General features: G+C 44.9%; 2 protein-coding genes and 2 long non-coding RNA genes across 4 annotated transcripts in view; all 4 read right to left on the reverse strand.

The window, feature by feature from the left end:
* LOC109317523 lies at window positions 1-990 on the reverse strand. Its single transcript, XR_002103062.1, has 2 exons — window positions 959-990; window positions 1-534 (listed from the first exon to the last, which is right to left on the reverse strand). It is a non-coding gene; the product is annotated as an uncharacterized LOC109317523 (long non-coding RNA).
* An 11-nt stretch (window positions 991-1,001) lies between these two features.
* LOC109317524 lies at window positions 1,002-4,658 on the reverse strand. The gene is made up of 3 exons (XR_002103063.1): window positions 4,610-4,658; window positions 3,527-3,587; window positions 1,002-1,027 (listed from the first exon to the last, which is right to left on the reverse strand). It is a non-coding gene; the product is annotated as an uncharacterized LOC109317524 (long non-coding RNA).
* On the reverse strand, window positions 4,656-9,360 carry LOC109317456 (patatin-like phospholipase domain-containing protein 1). The gene is made up of 5 exons (XM_019546166.1): window positions 8,906-9,360; window positions 5,760-5,992; window positions 5,331-5,396; window positions 4,757-4,819; window positions 4,656-4,673 (listed from the first exon to the last, which is right to left on the reverse strand). Exons 1-5 carry the CDS (start codon window positions 9,108-9,110, stop codon window positions 4,656-4,658), a joined length of 585 nt encoding a protein of 194 aa, XP_019401711.1. The 5' UTR covers window positions 9,111-9,360.
* Window positions 9,361-13,924: 4,564 nt separating this feature from the next.
* LOC109317525 (60S acidic ribosomal protein P2-like) overlaps window positions 13,925-16,026 on the reverse strand; it is a 7,079-nt gene continuing 4,977 nt past the window's right edge. Inside the window, exons 4-5 of the mRNA XM_019546245.1 lie at window positions 15,022-15,108; window positions 13,925-14,044 (exon numbers count right to left, since the gene is read on the reverse strand). Coding sequence (XP_019401790.1) covers window positions 13,968-14,044; window positions 15,022-15,108 — 164 coding nt within the window. The 3' untranslated portion in view covers window positions 13,925-13,967. The remainder of the gene's footprint in view (window positions 14,045-15,021; window positions 15,109-16,026) is intronic.

Here is a 16,026-nt window from a genome sequence, read left to right on the forward strand (position 1 = left end):
AATGCATTTGATTTCCATAGAAAATTATTTAATTAAAAATTGTATGCTTGACAACACAAACATTTCAGCTGAAACTACATTTTAGCCTTTGACACATTTTTAAATGTTTCAGTGAAAAACAGCAGTACAAATTAATACTTTGTATGGTGCTCTAAATTTTCAGTATCATGATTAGTGGTTATATACATGACTTCTGTGTGGCAAAAACCACAAGTGAATTCTTCCCATCAAATGAACATCAATAAAATGTTTGTTATATCATGTAATCAGCTATTGTGTATACATTGCAGCTCCCTGAAAACTTATTCTAGCAAGGTTTTAGAGGACCCAGATGCACAGCCCTAAATGTTTCCTTTTCCATACCCACCCATATAAGAACTCTCCTCCTCCTGAAACTTCCCTTTCAGTCTTTTTTAGGTTTTTGCAGACAAAATTATCTTTTTTGCAGATATTTGATGTAATTCCAGAAACTCTGCAAGAAGATCTCAGCCAAGGCATGCAGCAATCCAGATATATTCCTGTTCTCTTGGGCATCTGACTCAGCAACAGAAACCAGAAAGGAAAGAGAAAAAGAAACCAACAATGCAAATATTAAAAAAAGATTCCTGGTTGCTAAAAGATCTGTCAAAAGAAGATATCAGAAATAGGGCTATGGTCCATTTCACTTCCGGCTTTCTGAACTGGGCTTTGGTGATGCCTGTTGCTCTTAAGTCATAGGCCATCTGGGTATCTAAATATGAATCACTCCTAGACACCTCCAGTGTCTCCCCATTGACTGTGTAGGGCTCTGGGACACCTACGCTAATCAAATATAATCTCCTTTGGGAGCAAGAAGCCCAGTACTAGAGGAACGCAATGTCTAGGCTTCATCCTGTCCTTGGTACATAACTTCCTGCAGTTCCCAAGATAAGTGTAGTTCAACTAATGAAAACCACAGAAAGAAAAGAGGATCCCTGACCTGGAAGCCTGTGCTGCAGCTGCTTATGGGAAGTCTTCTTCGATGTTCTTGTTACCGTTCCATGTTCCTCTGTCAAAAGTAACAAATAAAACACCTGAGGTTTCACAAATACTTGCACAGAACTAGACAGTGACATGGATGATGCGCAAGAGAGTCTTGTCTACAGTGGCAATGTAATGTCTTCTGCTTCTTCAATCCACTGTTAACCCCAGTTGCATACTGGTGCACAGGATCAAATCAGGTATGAATCAGAGATAAATGCACAGGCACAGAACTGAACCTGGGGTTACCTGGGATCTAGTCCCAGCCCCACCCTAGAGTTCACGTTAGGTCACTTAGGGTGGAAATCTATTCCCCTTCGGGTGCCTAAATGGAAGTTTTCCTGCCACATAAGGCAGTTTTTTTATTCCATTACTCTGCTGTGCACAAGCAAACACGTGTGCATATGTATTATTATATAAGGGGGCGGGGGTGTGTGCTTGTATATTGTACATGCTTGGGAGGGTATGCAACAGCTGGGCCAGTACACAGCTGTGCGCAAGTCATGACATTTTAGGCGACAAAATCCCATGACCAATGAGTGTTAGTGTCCAGAGGAAGAGTGTCCTTGCATGTTTTAACCCCAGTGGATAAGTGGTTAGGGGCACTTGTCCCAGAAGCAGAAGATCTGGGGGATAGGATCCCTCCCCTCCCCCAGGTTAGACACCTTCCAGTGCTCACCTTGAAGCCAGGCAAGAGTGGGAATATGTGGGGCCCAGAGGCAGCGAACAAGTCAGAGCATGTGTGGCTCAATAAAAGAGTTGCTGCTCTAAAAAGCAAAGGTACAACAGGGCAACACTGTGTCCTGGGCAGCAATGCATTCCCCGCATGTTCCTGCTTTCTGCTGCAGATGGGGCGGGGCAGGGCAGGGCAGAGGTTTGCTGCTGCTGGTGGTGGTGGGGGTGACATGTAAGTGCAGGAGCCCAAAAGCCACCTTTTTCTGGTGGCAAAAAGGGAGCTGACTTCTTCCTCTGCAAGAGTGACCCTTCAGCCATTGCTCCTGCACCCCTAAACCCTTTAGGCAATGCCCTGCTTGCCCACGCATGGTTATAACTAGCACTAGGAGGCAAAGGGTCTGTGTGCTAGTCTGGACCCCCACACCTAGTGGGGCAGAAGCTTCTTTGCTGCTTTGTGGTTATACTGCCTCACTGCAAGATGTACTGCTCATGGCCAAACAAAAGACTGAAGAGGCAATAGGAAAATATCTCATCTGTCAGCTGCTAAGACCTGGGAGAACCCTCCTCATTCTTCCTGGACTCATGCTGATATACATATACATGTAGCTGCCCAGCCAGTGCGGCATGTAGGCTACTGAGCGGACATCGTTTATGTATTTATAGTCACACTGGATGGGTATTATAGAATCATAAATAATTACGCTTGGAAGGGACTTCAGGAGGTCATCTAATCCAACCCCCTGCTCAAAGGAGGACCACCCCCTTTTATATAATCCTTGCCAATGTCTTGGTTAGCTGGGTCTTACAAATAGAATAATAATAGAATCATAAATTGTGCAAAAAAAAAAAAAAAAAAAGGACTTGAATTCTGCCCTCAGTCTCTTTGGGCCTGTTATCCAGCTTTAAATGGGGTTAATAATGCTCTTTTTTCTTGACTTTATAGACCCCACTCAAGGAAACAAGTGCATATACCAAACTTTCTTGCAAACAACACACACCTATGCCCCCCAAATCCCCACCCAGTGTCTTAAGTGGGAAGCTATTTTCTTCACTGGAAAAGAAGCACGCCTGGAGACACAGGTCATGTGCCATACAACTCCCAAGACAGCTGCTGCTTTTCTCCCCAGAAAGTTGAGGGGGGAGAGCCCTGTATTGACACTCTCACAGCTGTAGCTATTGGCTGAGCTCTGTAGCTTGTGCCTGGAGCAGTGAGTGAGCTGCTGGTGGGGTATCTCGGTGAAGCCTGGGATATAGAAGCAACACTTCATCTACAGAAACTACTTCCAGTAAAGAACAGTCTTGTTCCTGCCCGTGCAAGAGTCTGGGGCCTAATCACATGTGACAGAGTAAGGTCGCCCATAGCTACAATAAAGCTCACACTGGCCCCACTCCCACAAGTGATAGAGTCCAAGGAAACGGCAAGGCTCAGAAAACCCTGAGAGGGATTTCCTCTTTAGAAATGAATCCTAGGATATGGAAACCTAAGACAGTGGTGAGTGTGCATTATAGAGGCAAGGATTTTTCCGGTGGTCTCTTTTATTGGAATGACTCGATATTTCGGCTTCAGGCACAAAATACCTTTCCTCAAGTCAAAAAGCTTGCCTCATATCTTTCCTGGCCAATGCTTCAGCCCTGCCATGTTCACTGTATGTCACCTCTGCACAAGGCCTCAGAGGATCACCACAGCTCCAGTTACAGGGTTTTCTGCTAAAGCACTTGCATCTCCTGCTTTCAGCTATGAAAGTTCCTAAATAGCAACCTTAAGGATTCCAAGCAGCATTTTATTGAGCTTGTCTCCTAAGTGTCAGTGCCAGAGGGAAAGAACATAATTCATTTGCTGTGCAGCACTTACTGTTCATTTGCAAGTAGAAAACGGTATCACGATATCCTTGTTCATATATTTTACGTGTGTTCTGGAGAGGAAAACCATTCCAAGGTCATAAAATAGGGATTTTTTTTGCAATGTACAGAGCTTTAATAACTAGAATGACTGTGATAGGTGACTGCATCTGAAGAGACACATTTTCAAGGGCCTAAAATGAGGGCTAGACTTTCTCAAAGCTGCCTCTGGACACATTGTTTTGGTAGTACAAGATTTCTAGCGGTACAAAAGTAATAAGCGCTGTGGGCGCTCAGCCACAGGTTCAGAGGGACCCCTCGGTCACAAGGGCATGCTTTGCAGCAGTGGGGCATTAGGGGGCTGCTTCATAGCTCTCCCCACCCTGAGTCAGCCCAGATGGGCTCGCAGGCAGCCTGAACACCCAGCTAGTGTCAGGCACCCCAGCAACGTGTACAGTTCCCCATCTGCAGGGCAGCCATAGATGGCGAAGATGATGGGGCCTCTGCTGCCACTGCCAAGAAACCACTCACCTTTTCAAGGTCCCAGTATGCCTGCAGTCCAGGAGCCCAGACCACTGTTGGCTCCTGGGATGCAGGCACACCAGGATCATAACCTGGCTTGGGAGCCAGATCGCAGTTGACTTCTGATCTGACTCCTGAGCTCCATGGTGGGATCTTTATTAGTGATGCAACCTGGGTGCTGGTTTGCCAGTCTGGAAATCCTGGGAGCTCGCCCCTGTGCAGGCTGTCCCTTGGAAAGGGAGGAAAAGTAGAGCACCGTGGGATCAGGGCATGGGGGTACTTCTAAGATCCCCTACCTAGCCACATCTGTCCTGGCATGACAAAGGACTTGCTGTTTTAAATAGCCATTCCTTTGTAGCCGATATTGCCTTTTTGGGGCCTTCTTTTCTGTGTTTCTTTTTTTACATATCATTGTTACCTTGAGCTAATTGGAGCCCTCAGATAATCTGCAAAGGGTCTGATAGAAGCATGGGACATTCTTTTGAGGCAGCTCTTGAGCTGGAGTAAATTGGGCAGAGCTCCAGGAGCTGTGGCTAGTCGCACCAGACACAGCTCTATCCCTAAGACTACTTACCAGGCATAAATGAGGAAATATGCCGTAGGAGATCCTGCACAGGTTCTCAGCTGAGATCTGAAAACTGCAGTCAAGGACCTTGATAGAGTAGAAAGCAACTGGACAATCTCTTGGACATATGTCATTCTCCCCTGCAAATGGCGATACGTAGATTGTAGTTTCTGGGTCAGAGAAAAGTTGCAGGCTTGTGAATCCTCCATCAATATATCTCTGAGGAAAACAAAGCACAATATATATGTTTTAGGAGGACCAATCCATAGAGGCCCCAGTTGAAACCAAAGTCCCATTGTGCTACTGAAAAAAGTGAGTGCCTGGATGAGCCCAAGAGTTTAAATAGATACAATGGAGAAAAGCAATAGGGGAAAAGAGTGGGAGTCACTTGCCCAGGGCAACACAGCATCTTAATGGTAAATCAGTGAGCCTCTGCCTGTACATCCTGTTATAGAAAACTGGTAGCAATGAACAGCACCTTAGGGATTTCCCAAATTACAGCCACTGACTCAGAAATATCATCAGGAATGTATTGCAAGGCAACAATACATTGAGGGGGTTTAGGGTGGAGATATGGACCACAATGTTTTGGGTAGCAAGGGTCTAAGCAGCAAGAGGCCAGGAAGTACACATCATCGCCATCATGTCTGGGAGTCCACAACATGGCCCAGGTTGGTGCAAACACTCTTATTGCCACCCCTACCCATATAATAGCTTGCAAAGAGCGTACCATGCCTCGGAAGGAAGGGGGGATCCATCCACATACACAAGGAATAAAGCAGCTGCAGAGCACTGCCTACAGCCAAAGGAGAGAATAAAAGAGTAAACACATTTGTAGTGAAAAAGATGGGACTGGTCCTATTTAGTGCGTTGCATTCCTCAGTTTTACAGACTAGGAAACTGAGGCACAGTGGTGGTACCTTGGACAACATCACTCAGCAGATCAATGACCAAACTTAGAAGAGAAACTATGATTCTTTTGGCCGCATCTGTGCTTTTCCATGAAACCAATGCTGGGTTCGTGGTTTTGCACTTGGCCCATTCTAAGATCAACTAAACATGGAAAAATTCAGCCTCCTGATAAGCACACTTACTGTTCTAACTCTGGGATTTTTATCACCTTTATTCCAAACTGCAAGGAAAACAAAGTCTGCTTTACCTGAATGACCTCCTCCTTTGAGTAGAAGTCTGAAATTACAACTTTCTGGCCATCTGGTAGACGTGTGAGACCAATATGAAGCCTCCCTGAGGCCAGCTGGTGACAGTTTTCTTTTAAGCTTTTGTACAACCCCTTTTCCAAGAGCTTAAGGAAATTGGAACCTGAAGAGAAGGAGCCGAGGAGTGATTTTTTACTTTTCTCCAGTACTCCATAGTAAACTTCATCCACAGTTTCTAGGGTAAAAAAAAAAAGACGTAATCATTACAAACAAGTCTTCAAGTCTTGACCACTGCTAATGGGGCCCTGTCAAATCAAAGGGAGTTGGATGCCTGTATCTCACAGGTTGTTTGTTCTCTCAGGGATTTCTACTTAATCCAATTCAGCTTGTTATTACCAGTGCAAACAAACCCCAGGAAAGGGATGAGAGGGAAAGCTGAGACCAGGTGCTTGGGCTCTGTTGTCTTTCAGATGCTTCTTTGAGGGTCCAAGCTGGCCAAGAATAAGGGGAACCTTGAGAGGAGACTAAATAGGGCATGGAGGGGCTGTGGGTCCTGGCCAGGTAGCCTGAGGGCAGCTTAATCACGGGGCAGGGGAGAGAGGAAAATGTCATTTGAAATAGAAACATGCTGTTTGTTTTTAAAGATGCTTGGCCATCTACTTTCACACTCTGGGCCTTCTGCCTCTCTTCCCTTAGCTACAGTAAGTGGATTGAACCAGTCTCAGCAGCTCTCCTTTCTCTGTCAGTCCTTGCAGGATGGAGCATCTCAAGCCTAGAAAAGCCATGAGGATTGCTATTGGAAGCAGCTCCCAGTACCAAACTCAGTGCTGACTCAGCCAGTGGCAGGCTTGGAGGCCCTGTTCCCTTAGCAGGCTTGGTAGGCTGGCGGAAGAGAGTGTGGGGTATACTGGGGCTTGTGGCCGGGAATCATTTTGGCTTAGGTAAAGTCACTGTGGTGAGATGGAATTGGAGAGAAAATGTGTGAAACAGATAAAAGCCATGACACTTAGAAACAGGCCTTCAGGCTGGACAGACTATCGCTACTCCCATTTGATCTTGAAAACTAAGCTGTCTGGTGTGTGGCTACTATGCAGAGAAGAGACTCGTTTCATAATCCCAGGAGCCACTGATGGGAGCCAGAAGTGCAAGCAGAGTCAGGCCCTTTGTTCTTAGCATGTCTGGGTGCTGTGTGCTATAACTACGTGCCCCTGACATGGCTGGTTTTACTCACAATAGGCCTGAAATGCTCAGGGGATACCACAATTTTTAGTGCTTTCTTACAGCAAGGCTGGACAGTTTATTCAACAGAAATAGGTGAACAGCCTGTCCCAAGCATAGGTAGCCATAAGGCCAGTGGAATCTCAGTTTCTGTGAACGGGCATGGAAGGGAGTGGTGTCTGGCTAGTATCAAATCCAGCTGCCTTGGCCTCCTAAACCCTGGTGCAGACAGAAGTGACAATTTGCACCCAATGGGTCACAGAAAGCAGTTTATATCTGTGACTAAACACAAGTGCATGGAGACAGTTTAAAAAATAGCTGATGGGGTGAAAATCTGATCCCTCATTTGCACGAGGTATCAGATAAGGGTATTTCCAAATGTAGCATGTTTTGTAACTTGTCTGCAAAGCTCAGGTGAGGCTCTGTTTCCCCCAGCACCACCTGGGATAACAAGGAATAATGGCCACAAGTTGATTGAGAGCAGGTTCAGGCTTGATATCAGGAGGCATTAATTTACGGTTAGGGCTGCCAGGCTCTGCAATGGGATCCTAAGGGAAGTGGTGCTCTCCCCTGTCTTGGGGGTCTTTAAGAGGTGGTTGGATAGCTATCTGGCTGGGGTATTATGATCCCAGCACTTGTTCGTGCCCAGGGCAGGGGGGTCAGACTTGATGATCTGTTCGGGTCCCTTCTGACCCTAGAAACTATGAAACTGATTTCAGTTGGGGGGGGGAGGGGTTTAGGTGTTTTAGAGCCCTCCCAAAGTGGGGGTGGGGAGTGGGCTCCAATTCACCCACCCTTCAGCACCAGCTGGGGAGTCCCAAGAAAAGCTCCCTCCACTGTCTTTCCTTCCTCTCATTCTGAAAACAGTAGCACTGGCAGAGGGGAATAGCTGTTGCTATGGGCAGCTGGCTGCAGGCTCCCAGCCAGCAGCTAGATCCCCCTTGCCCCTGTAACCAACAGTGAACTTCTGTTTGGTCTAGGGTACTGTTGTAACTTAGAACACTTTGCAAAAATCATTCCGAGTTGCAGCTTGGAGCTGCACTTCTGTCTGCACCAATGGGTGGAAGCTCATTTACAGCGGGCTCAGAAGGGGGCAGAGTTTGGCATGACTCCCGAAAAAGACCTGTGGCTTTAGAGTCACATTGCTGTGCCCTGATTGGTCAGCCATCCCACCCCAAATGACCAGAGGGCTGCTTGAACTCTAGTTTATAACCTTTCCGCATCCAGCCTGAAATTCTAAGATGAAGGGCCTGATTAACATTGGGCTAACCTTGACCAATATACATGGAGTTCAACCAGGGATGAAACTGGTCCAGACCCTGGATAGCAAAATATGGCTGTTCCACTAGTTCCCACAGTACCACTTGGGAATATAAAACAAAGCTTTCCAAAAAGAAAGAAAATAAGATGGGGGTGGGAGGAACGGACAGATAGTTTTTAGATCGGGGCTTGAAGACTCAGCTGAAATCCTGACTCCGCTATTTTGGATGCTGTTCAGACATACAGGCAGAGAGGGTCTCTGCCCGTAAAACTCTGTGGTCTGAACTGACAAGGAGGGGAAGCTAAAGAAGCATTGCAGCATAGGAAAACCGACTGTGATAACAAAAAAAGAGCACAAGGTCACCTTCAGAACTATTTGCTGAGTAGCTAATACATTACACACACACACACACACACGCACACACCATTAATTCAAACTTGATTCAAATGTATGGGAGCATTTGTTACCATGCATTCTGCAGTACGTGCGCTCTGCAGTTATGGTTATTGGATTAAAAACATGTTCAGGAAAATGGACTAGATAATCTCTACTGGTCCTTCCAGTCCTATGCCTTTGATCCAGTCAGTAGTCAGACCATTCTCAGTGAAGTGCTAGAGGAAGTCACATATGACAATACACCAGACAAACTAAACCATTCATCCACCTTACCTTGGTTGCCACCACAGGCCAATACTGCAGCTGCGATTGCTCCACTTGATGTTCCAAAGAATTTGGCTGCTGATCCCAGTATCTCAGGTGCTAATTCCTGCAGGGCCTGAATAACTCCCAGCTCATAACCGAGGAGAAATGCACAGCCACAAAAGCTAACAGACTGTGCAGGGGAGCCACCGCTGCCTTGATCTGCCTCATCCATTCCCACTCACAGGAGCTCAACCAGTGCATGGAGCTGATGGCAGAGGCTGGGAGGCTCTGCGCACTGCTACACAGCACACTTCTTGCTAGCTGCTTGAGTTTGCTAAGCAATTGTACTGTCTCCAAATCTCTAAGACAATGAATGATAGTTGTGAGCAGAGCTGTGACAGAGTTCAAGGCTGGTACTTTTATATGATGTTACGTATTTAAAATACTCTATGCAGTAGTTCCAAAAACACCCAGTAAGTTAGTAAACACCAGGGCTAAAACAACCCACTCATGTAATACCCATCTACTTGGCAAGTAGTATGCTGCCATCTGTGCTTTATTTCAAAATTTACCCTAAGCTGTAATTACTACAGGCAACACACCTTTCTTATTCTTGTTAAGAATTGCATAATCTATGTACTGACAGCATCTTAACAGGCAATCTTTCAGTTGGCAAAAATATACGTCTGCTTCAAGCAAAAAGGCTTGGTAACTTAATGAAAGACTTAAGCTCAGTGAGCTCTCTTTCCAATGAGAGTCTGGAGCATTACCCAAATAATTCACTCATCATCATCTTTTTTCTCTTTTGATGTCAGCTCTGGGATTTTTCTCTTTGTTCTTAGGACAGTCTTTGGGCAGTCTCCAAAGCTTTCTGAACTCAGTGGAGAGATTCTTTTTACCACCAGCAATAGTATGAAAATGTTTATAGTGACCAACCTTCATTCATGATTTCTGTATATTTTGATCTCGTGTCCTCATCTCCTGTCTAACCCGAGCCACTCTAATCTCTACAACTGGGCTTAATAGAGAAGCCCCTCCAAATCTTGGCTCATTTCTGTCATACTTCTATTTCCCCTTGATCTTCCTGGAAATGGGATGGTGAATATAATACAGATTATTCCAGGTGTAGATGCAGTTTTATGACGTACTTAGTACTCACTTTCCCATTCCATTATTCCCATAGGATAATATTTTGTTTCCTGGTTTAACTACTAGTTAGATGTTTATACTGAGCTGGACAGAATAATGTCCTTGTCTTTTCTCTTAGTGGCTATAGCTAATTTAAAACTCAAGAGTTTGTATGAGCAGCTGGAATGATACATTATCAATATACTACCCAGGACACCGGTCAGGTATATTCAGCATGTGTCACCTAGCATTTGTGGCATGAATTCAGCCAACAAAACCATGACAGTTTATCATGGGGCAAGAGATAAAGAATCAAATCTGCTCCAGCTTGGAAGGTTATCCTGGTTAAATCAGGAAATGATTAAATATACCAGTTCAGCTAGTAGTGATTATTTATTTAAACATGTATTTAAAAGCTACCACCCCTGCATGTTTCATCCAATTCAGACAAAAAACAACAAAGTTATAGATATTTCATTGGTTCCCCATTATACCCTATGGTCAGATCTCCAAAGCAGCTCTGAAGCAGTTCAGAAACTCTGAACCGCTTCAGAAAGCCTAACGAAGCCAGCGCTTTTGATCTGGACGTGATAAGCTTCAGACTCTGAAGCTTCTCTGGATCCGAAGCATGGTCCAAAGCCTCGCACAGCCCTATTAGTCCATCACAGAATCATAGACTCCTAGAAAAGTGAGACTGGAAGGGACCTCAGGAGGTCACCTTGTCCAACCCCTTGCTCAAGGCAAGAGTGTCCTTCTCCAAACCATCACATGCAAGTGCTTATCTAACCTAGTCCTAACTGTAAAGGAACAGCCCTGACACACTTATATTCTCATTGGCTGATTTTATCCATAGGATTTTGGCATATGAATGCAGGAGCCACAGATAAGCTAAACTTTCTACTTTAGGTTTTAAACGTAGTGGCTGATACAGCATGAATAGAAAGAAGTGTTAGTCCTGGTCCCTGCGGGCAGGTTGTAGAACTGTCTGGATAGCATCTTCCTCAGTAGGAGAGAAACTGAGATGGCAGAACAGGAATCAAGCTTGTAACTGGCTCTTTGAATTCACTCTTTTTCCTAATTGGAGTAGTCATAATGACTGTACTGGTGTGAGGTTCTACTTAAGTTGGCAGTAGTGCTAGAGCTAACACTTGTTCCATAAAGAAAAACTTTTATGGAACCAATTTAGAGGTGAGAAACCTCTAAACTGGCTCCCCAGTTTAGAGGTGAGAAACCTGAAGCCCAGAGGGGAACAGTGACTTTAGCTGTGAGACCTAGGTCGTCAGGGGTGTAGCTCACACCAGAATCTGTCTGCTGGTGCCCTGTCTAGCAGGTCACATTGCCTCAGCTACGAATGGAAACAAGACTGTTTGCACATTGCCAGTAAAGTACAGCAGCAACACAGTGCAATAAAGAACTCCTGGTGTTTTTCTTCCATTCTCATTCTAGTGAGACAATGTTAGGAACTGCATTGTATGCTTTGGTACAAGTATCTGGACAGAATTGGGATTGCCAGGCTGATCTTAACCTTCAAGATATTTGCCTTTAATAATAAATCCTCCCACACATCCTCCTACAGGCACTGAATTGTAGCTGTTTCCTTCCTACCGATGACGCATCCCTCCCTTTTTCTGAGGCATGCCAAGTGCCCTGTGGCTGATACTCCAAGGGAACACTCTTTCTAATCTCACTTCAACAGCCTTGTGGGGCAAAGCAACTCCTGCAGCGAGTGTATTGTTTATATTGGTTGTTAAACTGAAAGTCTGCCCATCAGCCCTCTTCGACTATAGCTAAACCTGCACAAATTCTTAACTTTCACAGCTGCATCAGCTACTTCCAAAGCACCTTCCAGCTGTTAGTCAAGACAGTCCCTTGGCTAGATGTCAATTTTCTTTTTGGCCTTTGAAACCAGCTTGTCTGATCTCAAACAGTAAACCATTCTGAACACCATATAATTACAAGATAGTAAACCACAACCATTTAGAAGTCATAAACCAGGTCCCACAACATTGTATTACAAAAAAAATCAGCTGGAGTTCTTTATTAAATTTCAGATGACACTTCACTGCATGGAATTGCAGATGTGCTGAGGATTAAGGATAACCTTGATAAACTGCCCTGAAATTTAATCAAATTAAATTTAATTAAGATCAAGTCTTCGCATTTGTCATAAGAGGGAACAATTACATGAACAGATGCATAGGGGGGAATGACTAAGTAGGCTGCAGTATTGTGAAAAAGATTTAGGCTAAGGACACAAGTTACACATAAACCGGTTTAAATGATAAGAAACTACTTTAAACCTGTAACAGAAGTTCAGTGCACATAAACCAGGTTTGGCCATTTTGAAAGCAGTTTAAGACAAACCTGGTTGGATGTACTATCAGATTTAACTGATTAACGTTAAACCAGTTTATGAAACTTCTGTCCCAGATGCCCTCCTGACTCAAGTTAACTCACAGTCCTCCAGCATCCCAGGATTCTGTGCAGCCCTGAGCTGTGCTGTCTGCTCCAGCACAGCAGGGATGGCCCCATCCCCACCTGTCACAGAGTTGAGGCACTAAAGCCACTGCTCCCTGCCTGTGCCTATCAGCCCAGCAGGATGGGGGGCAGAGAAGCAGACACCTAGGCTCTCCTAGCCCTGGTCTGTACAATGCAAGAGGAGGAAAAGCCCCGGCAGCCCTGCCACCTCCCTAGCCATCTATCCCCAAGCAGCAAGGAGTAGGGGAGAATGCATCCCCTACCCTGCCATGCTGCAGGGAAGCAAAAAAGCTCTGCAGTGGGGGCTTCTCCACCCTCCTTGGGCACATCTGGCTAGGAGGACTGGTGCTGGGCTGGGAGGTAGGATGTGTTTCCCCCCACCTGAGGTGGATGGCTGGCGGACAGGGTGGGGCTGAGTCCCTGGACTGTGGGGGTAAAGGGGCAGGAGCAAGAAGTCCCCCTTCCTCCCAGCCAGGCAATCCCCAGCCAAGGAGAAGGGGGCTGGTACCAGGCTGGGGAGACTGTCTGCTGGCTCTCCCCTCCCTGTGGCTAAGAGCAGGTGGGGGTGTGCATTCAGCAGCCGTAAGCAGCAAGGCCATGAGGGGTGGTACATGCGAGTGTCCCCAGGTTCCTGGCCTGGGCCATGGCAAGCTTCTGCCCATCTTGGCAACCTGAACACTGAATGTATTTTTGTTTTGGTCATGGTCTAGAAAGTTGTGCTGTAGTGTCCCAATTGCAAATCTTACTATGAACTTGTTTAGATGCTAGTGCAGTGCCAGTAACACGCATGACTCCTATCTATTTTCTCATGGCAGTGTAAGCCTCAACCTGTGCTTGAAAACATTTTTGTTGTTGCCTTCGAGTGTCGTTTTTACAAAAGAAACTGAATGCCAATCTATGCTGAAGTGTCTGAGACTGCAAACACCATGAAAAATTGCTTTTACAAGATACCCTATTATCTTTAGTATCTAACTGCATAATTCCATGTTAAATATGTCAAGTGAGACTTTCAGAGCTTTTTATTTCTCCTTTTAAACACTCAGCCAACTTGCTTCTCCCAGTCCCCACACCAACTCTGACAATATAGTTATGTTTTCAGTCCATAACCTCACCACACAGAGCAAACTGGAAAACCACGGCGAAAGAAGAATTAAGTTTTTAGCTCAAAAACCTATACCTCCAATGCAGTGCATGGGTGTTAAGTGCATCTTCTCATTAAAAAGAGACGCCCATTTTTACAATGCAAGATAGGAGTATAGCCCAGGAGACCTGGTTTTCAAGCACTAACTCCAAGTACTGATATTTTCAAAGCAGCCTGAAGGAGTCCAATAGTCAAGCTTTCAAGCAAATTCAGTGGGAAGTGGGCATCTCCTCCTCCAATTCTTTTTGCAAATCCCAGCCAGGTTGTCTATATTTAACAGGTAAAAATCAACACGGCTCTAGTTTTTACTATTTTTATTGTTTTTTCCCCAGAACAAAGTGATTAATCAAAAAGGCCAAATCCCATGTCCTCATCAGACTCTTCAGATTCTTCCTTCTTCTCTTCCTCTTTCTTCTCCTCTGTAAGTGTTAAAGAAAAATGTAAATTTTGATTTTAAATATCAAGCATTTTTATGTCTACTGCCCACAGAGCCAGGGGGAGAAGAATGGGATTTACAACCCTTCCCAGGAATGCACCAAATTATGGCAATCACATTTAAACTTTATGAAAGGAAACTTTAGGATTAGCTCCTGAATATAAGGTGTCTTGCACCATTTGAAAGCAGTTTTCAGAAGTACCCAAGCAACTTAAGATGCATAAAACCCACTTACGTTTAATGGTAGAACTAGGCCCAAATTATTTCTGCATGTTATAAAAAGTGCAACCCTTAGTTGAAGTGTAATGCTAAAAGTAATACACAAAGAAACAAGAATACTGCTGAGATTTTCCCAAACCTAATCTTGATTTGAACATTTAAGTAATCCTTTAGAATATCTGCACCGTGTCAATTTTCTTTATCTTCCACATTTAAAAGAAGAATAGCTCTCACAGAAATTATGCTTGCTAAGAAAAGTTCGGGGCTCAGGCTTCAGAGATCAGCTGGAAACCAGCAGATGCCAGGAAGATCCTCTACTTTTTAGAGTATTGGATTTTGTTTTTAGATGCAAGATACCTAGCATGGCCACTGTCACAGAAATGCAGTCCTCAACATTCATAGTAGGCTCACTGAATTAATGACCACATCCATTCTAGGAGGTGGAAGGGTAAACCAATTACTGGTGTTAGCAGCAGAACTAATGAGGTCAATTCCCCAAGTGCAAGAACAATGGGTCACCAGGAAATACATGAATTTGGTTAACAAGACATAAGCAATGCCCTTACAGCAATGGCAAAAAGCTAGCGCTAAGTCCCTCATGGAAATGGATATCCAATTTAGCTACAGGTGTTTTAACGGTGGGAACTGTAATACTGAACTGGTCCATAATGCAGCAAATCAAGAAATCTTCCAGCAACAATACACAGTCTGCATGAATTCCCCTGCCTTAAAAAACCCTACCTGCAGGTGCAGCTCCACCACCAGCCGGGGCAGCAGGGGCTGCAGGGACAGCACCACCCGCTGGAACAGAGGTTAATTTGGAGAGGCCTGTAAAATATGAGACGCCGGTAAATAAAACCATGTTTGTTTCATACCAAGACTCCAGTCGTGCAGAACATGCTTTAATGGAGGTAACACCTGGATAAAGTCACTAGAAGCCAAACCCTTGACACAAGGGTCTGATTTGTGTCTACACTGGGTCTGAGAAATGCCATGCTCAGAGTGAATGGTGAGCTGATAGTTAGTATTCCAGCATGAACCTGACCTTCACTCTATATGCCCATGGTGACCAATTCAGGCAACTTGCCCAAAGATGCCCCTTTTGTTATTGAATATGGGAAGAAACTGCAACCATCCTCACTTTAAGCAGCAGCATCCTGAAGAGATTTACAGATTTAAATCTGCAACACTACACCTTGATCCAACTAGTCAGGCTGAGTAAATTCTCCATCGCTTAAGACTGTTTAAATCAGGACTAGTCATTCTGAGTGACTTATTCCAAATCAGCTGCTAGCTATTGGGTTTGCTCAAGGAACCACCAATTTTTGTGACACAGGAGGTCAGACTAGATCTTCTAAACAAACCCTTTTTGCCTTAAATGAATGAAGCTCAACATTTCTAGTCTGACAGCCATGCCTCTAATAAAGTGGTTATTTGAAACACAGATTTCAAAGTGGTATCATAGTCAAGAGACAAAGCAGACTATATTCAACATCTTCATTAGTGACCTGGACAAGGGTGTGGAGAGTACCCTGTTCAAGTTCGCTGATGACACCAAGCTGTGGGGTAAAGTGAATACACTGGCAGGCAGGGACCGCATCCAGGCAGACTTGGATAGATTAGAGAAGTGGGCAGATCAGAACAGGATGCAGTTCAACAAGGGTCAAATGGGTCGCCAACTGGTTGGAGGGCCGCACCCAGAGGGTGGTAGTGGATGGGTTCTTCTCGACCTGGAAGGACGTGGGC

The sequence above is a fragment of the Crocodylus porosus genome, unplaced genomic scaffold (assembly GCF_001723895.1).
Source record: "Crocodylus porosus isolate Cpor-Errol unplaced genomic scaffold, CroPor_comp1, whole genome shotgun sequence".
NCBI lineage: Eukaryota > Metazoa > Chordata > Crocodylia > Crocodylidae > Crocodylus > Crocodylus porosus.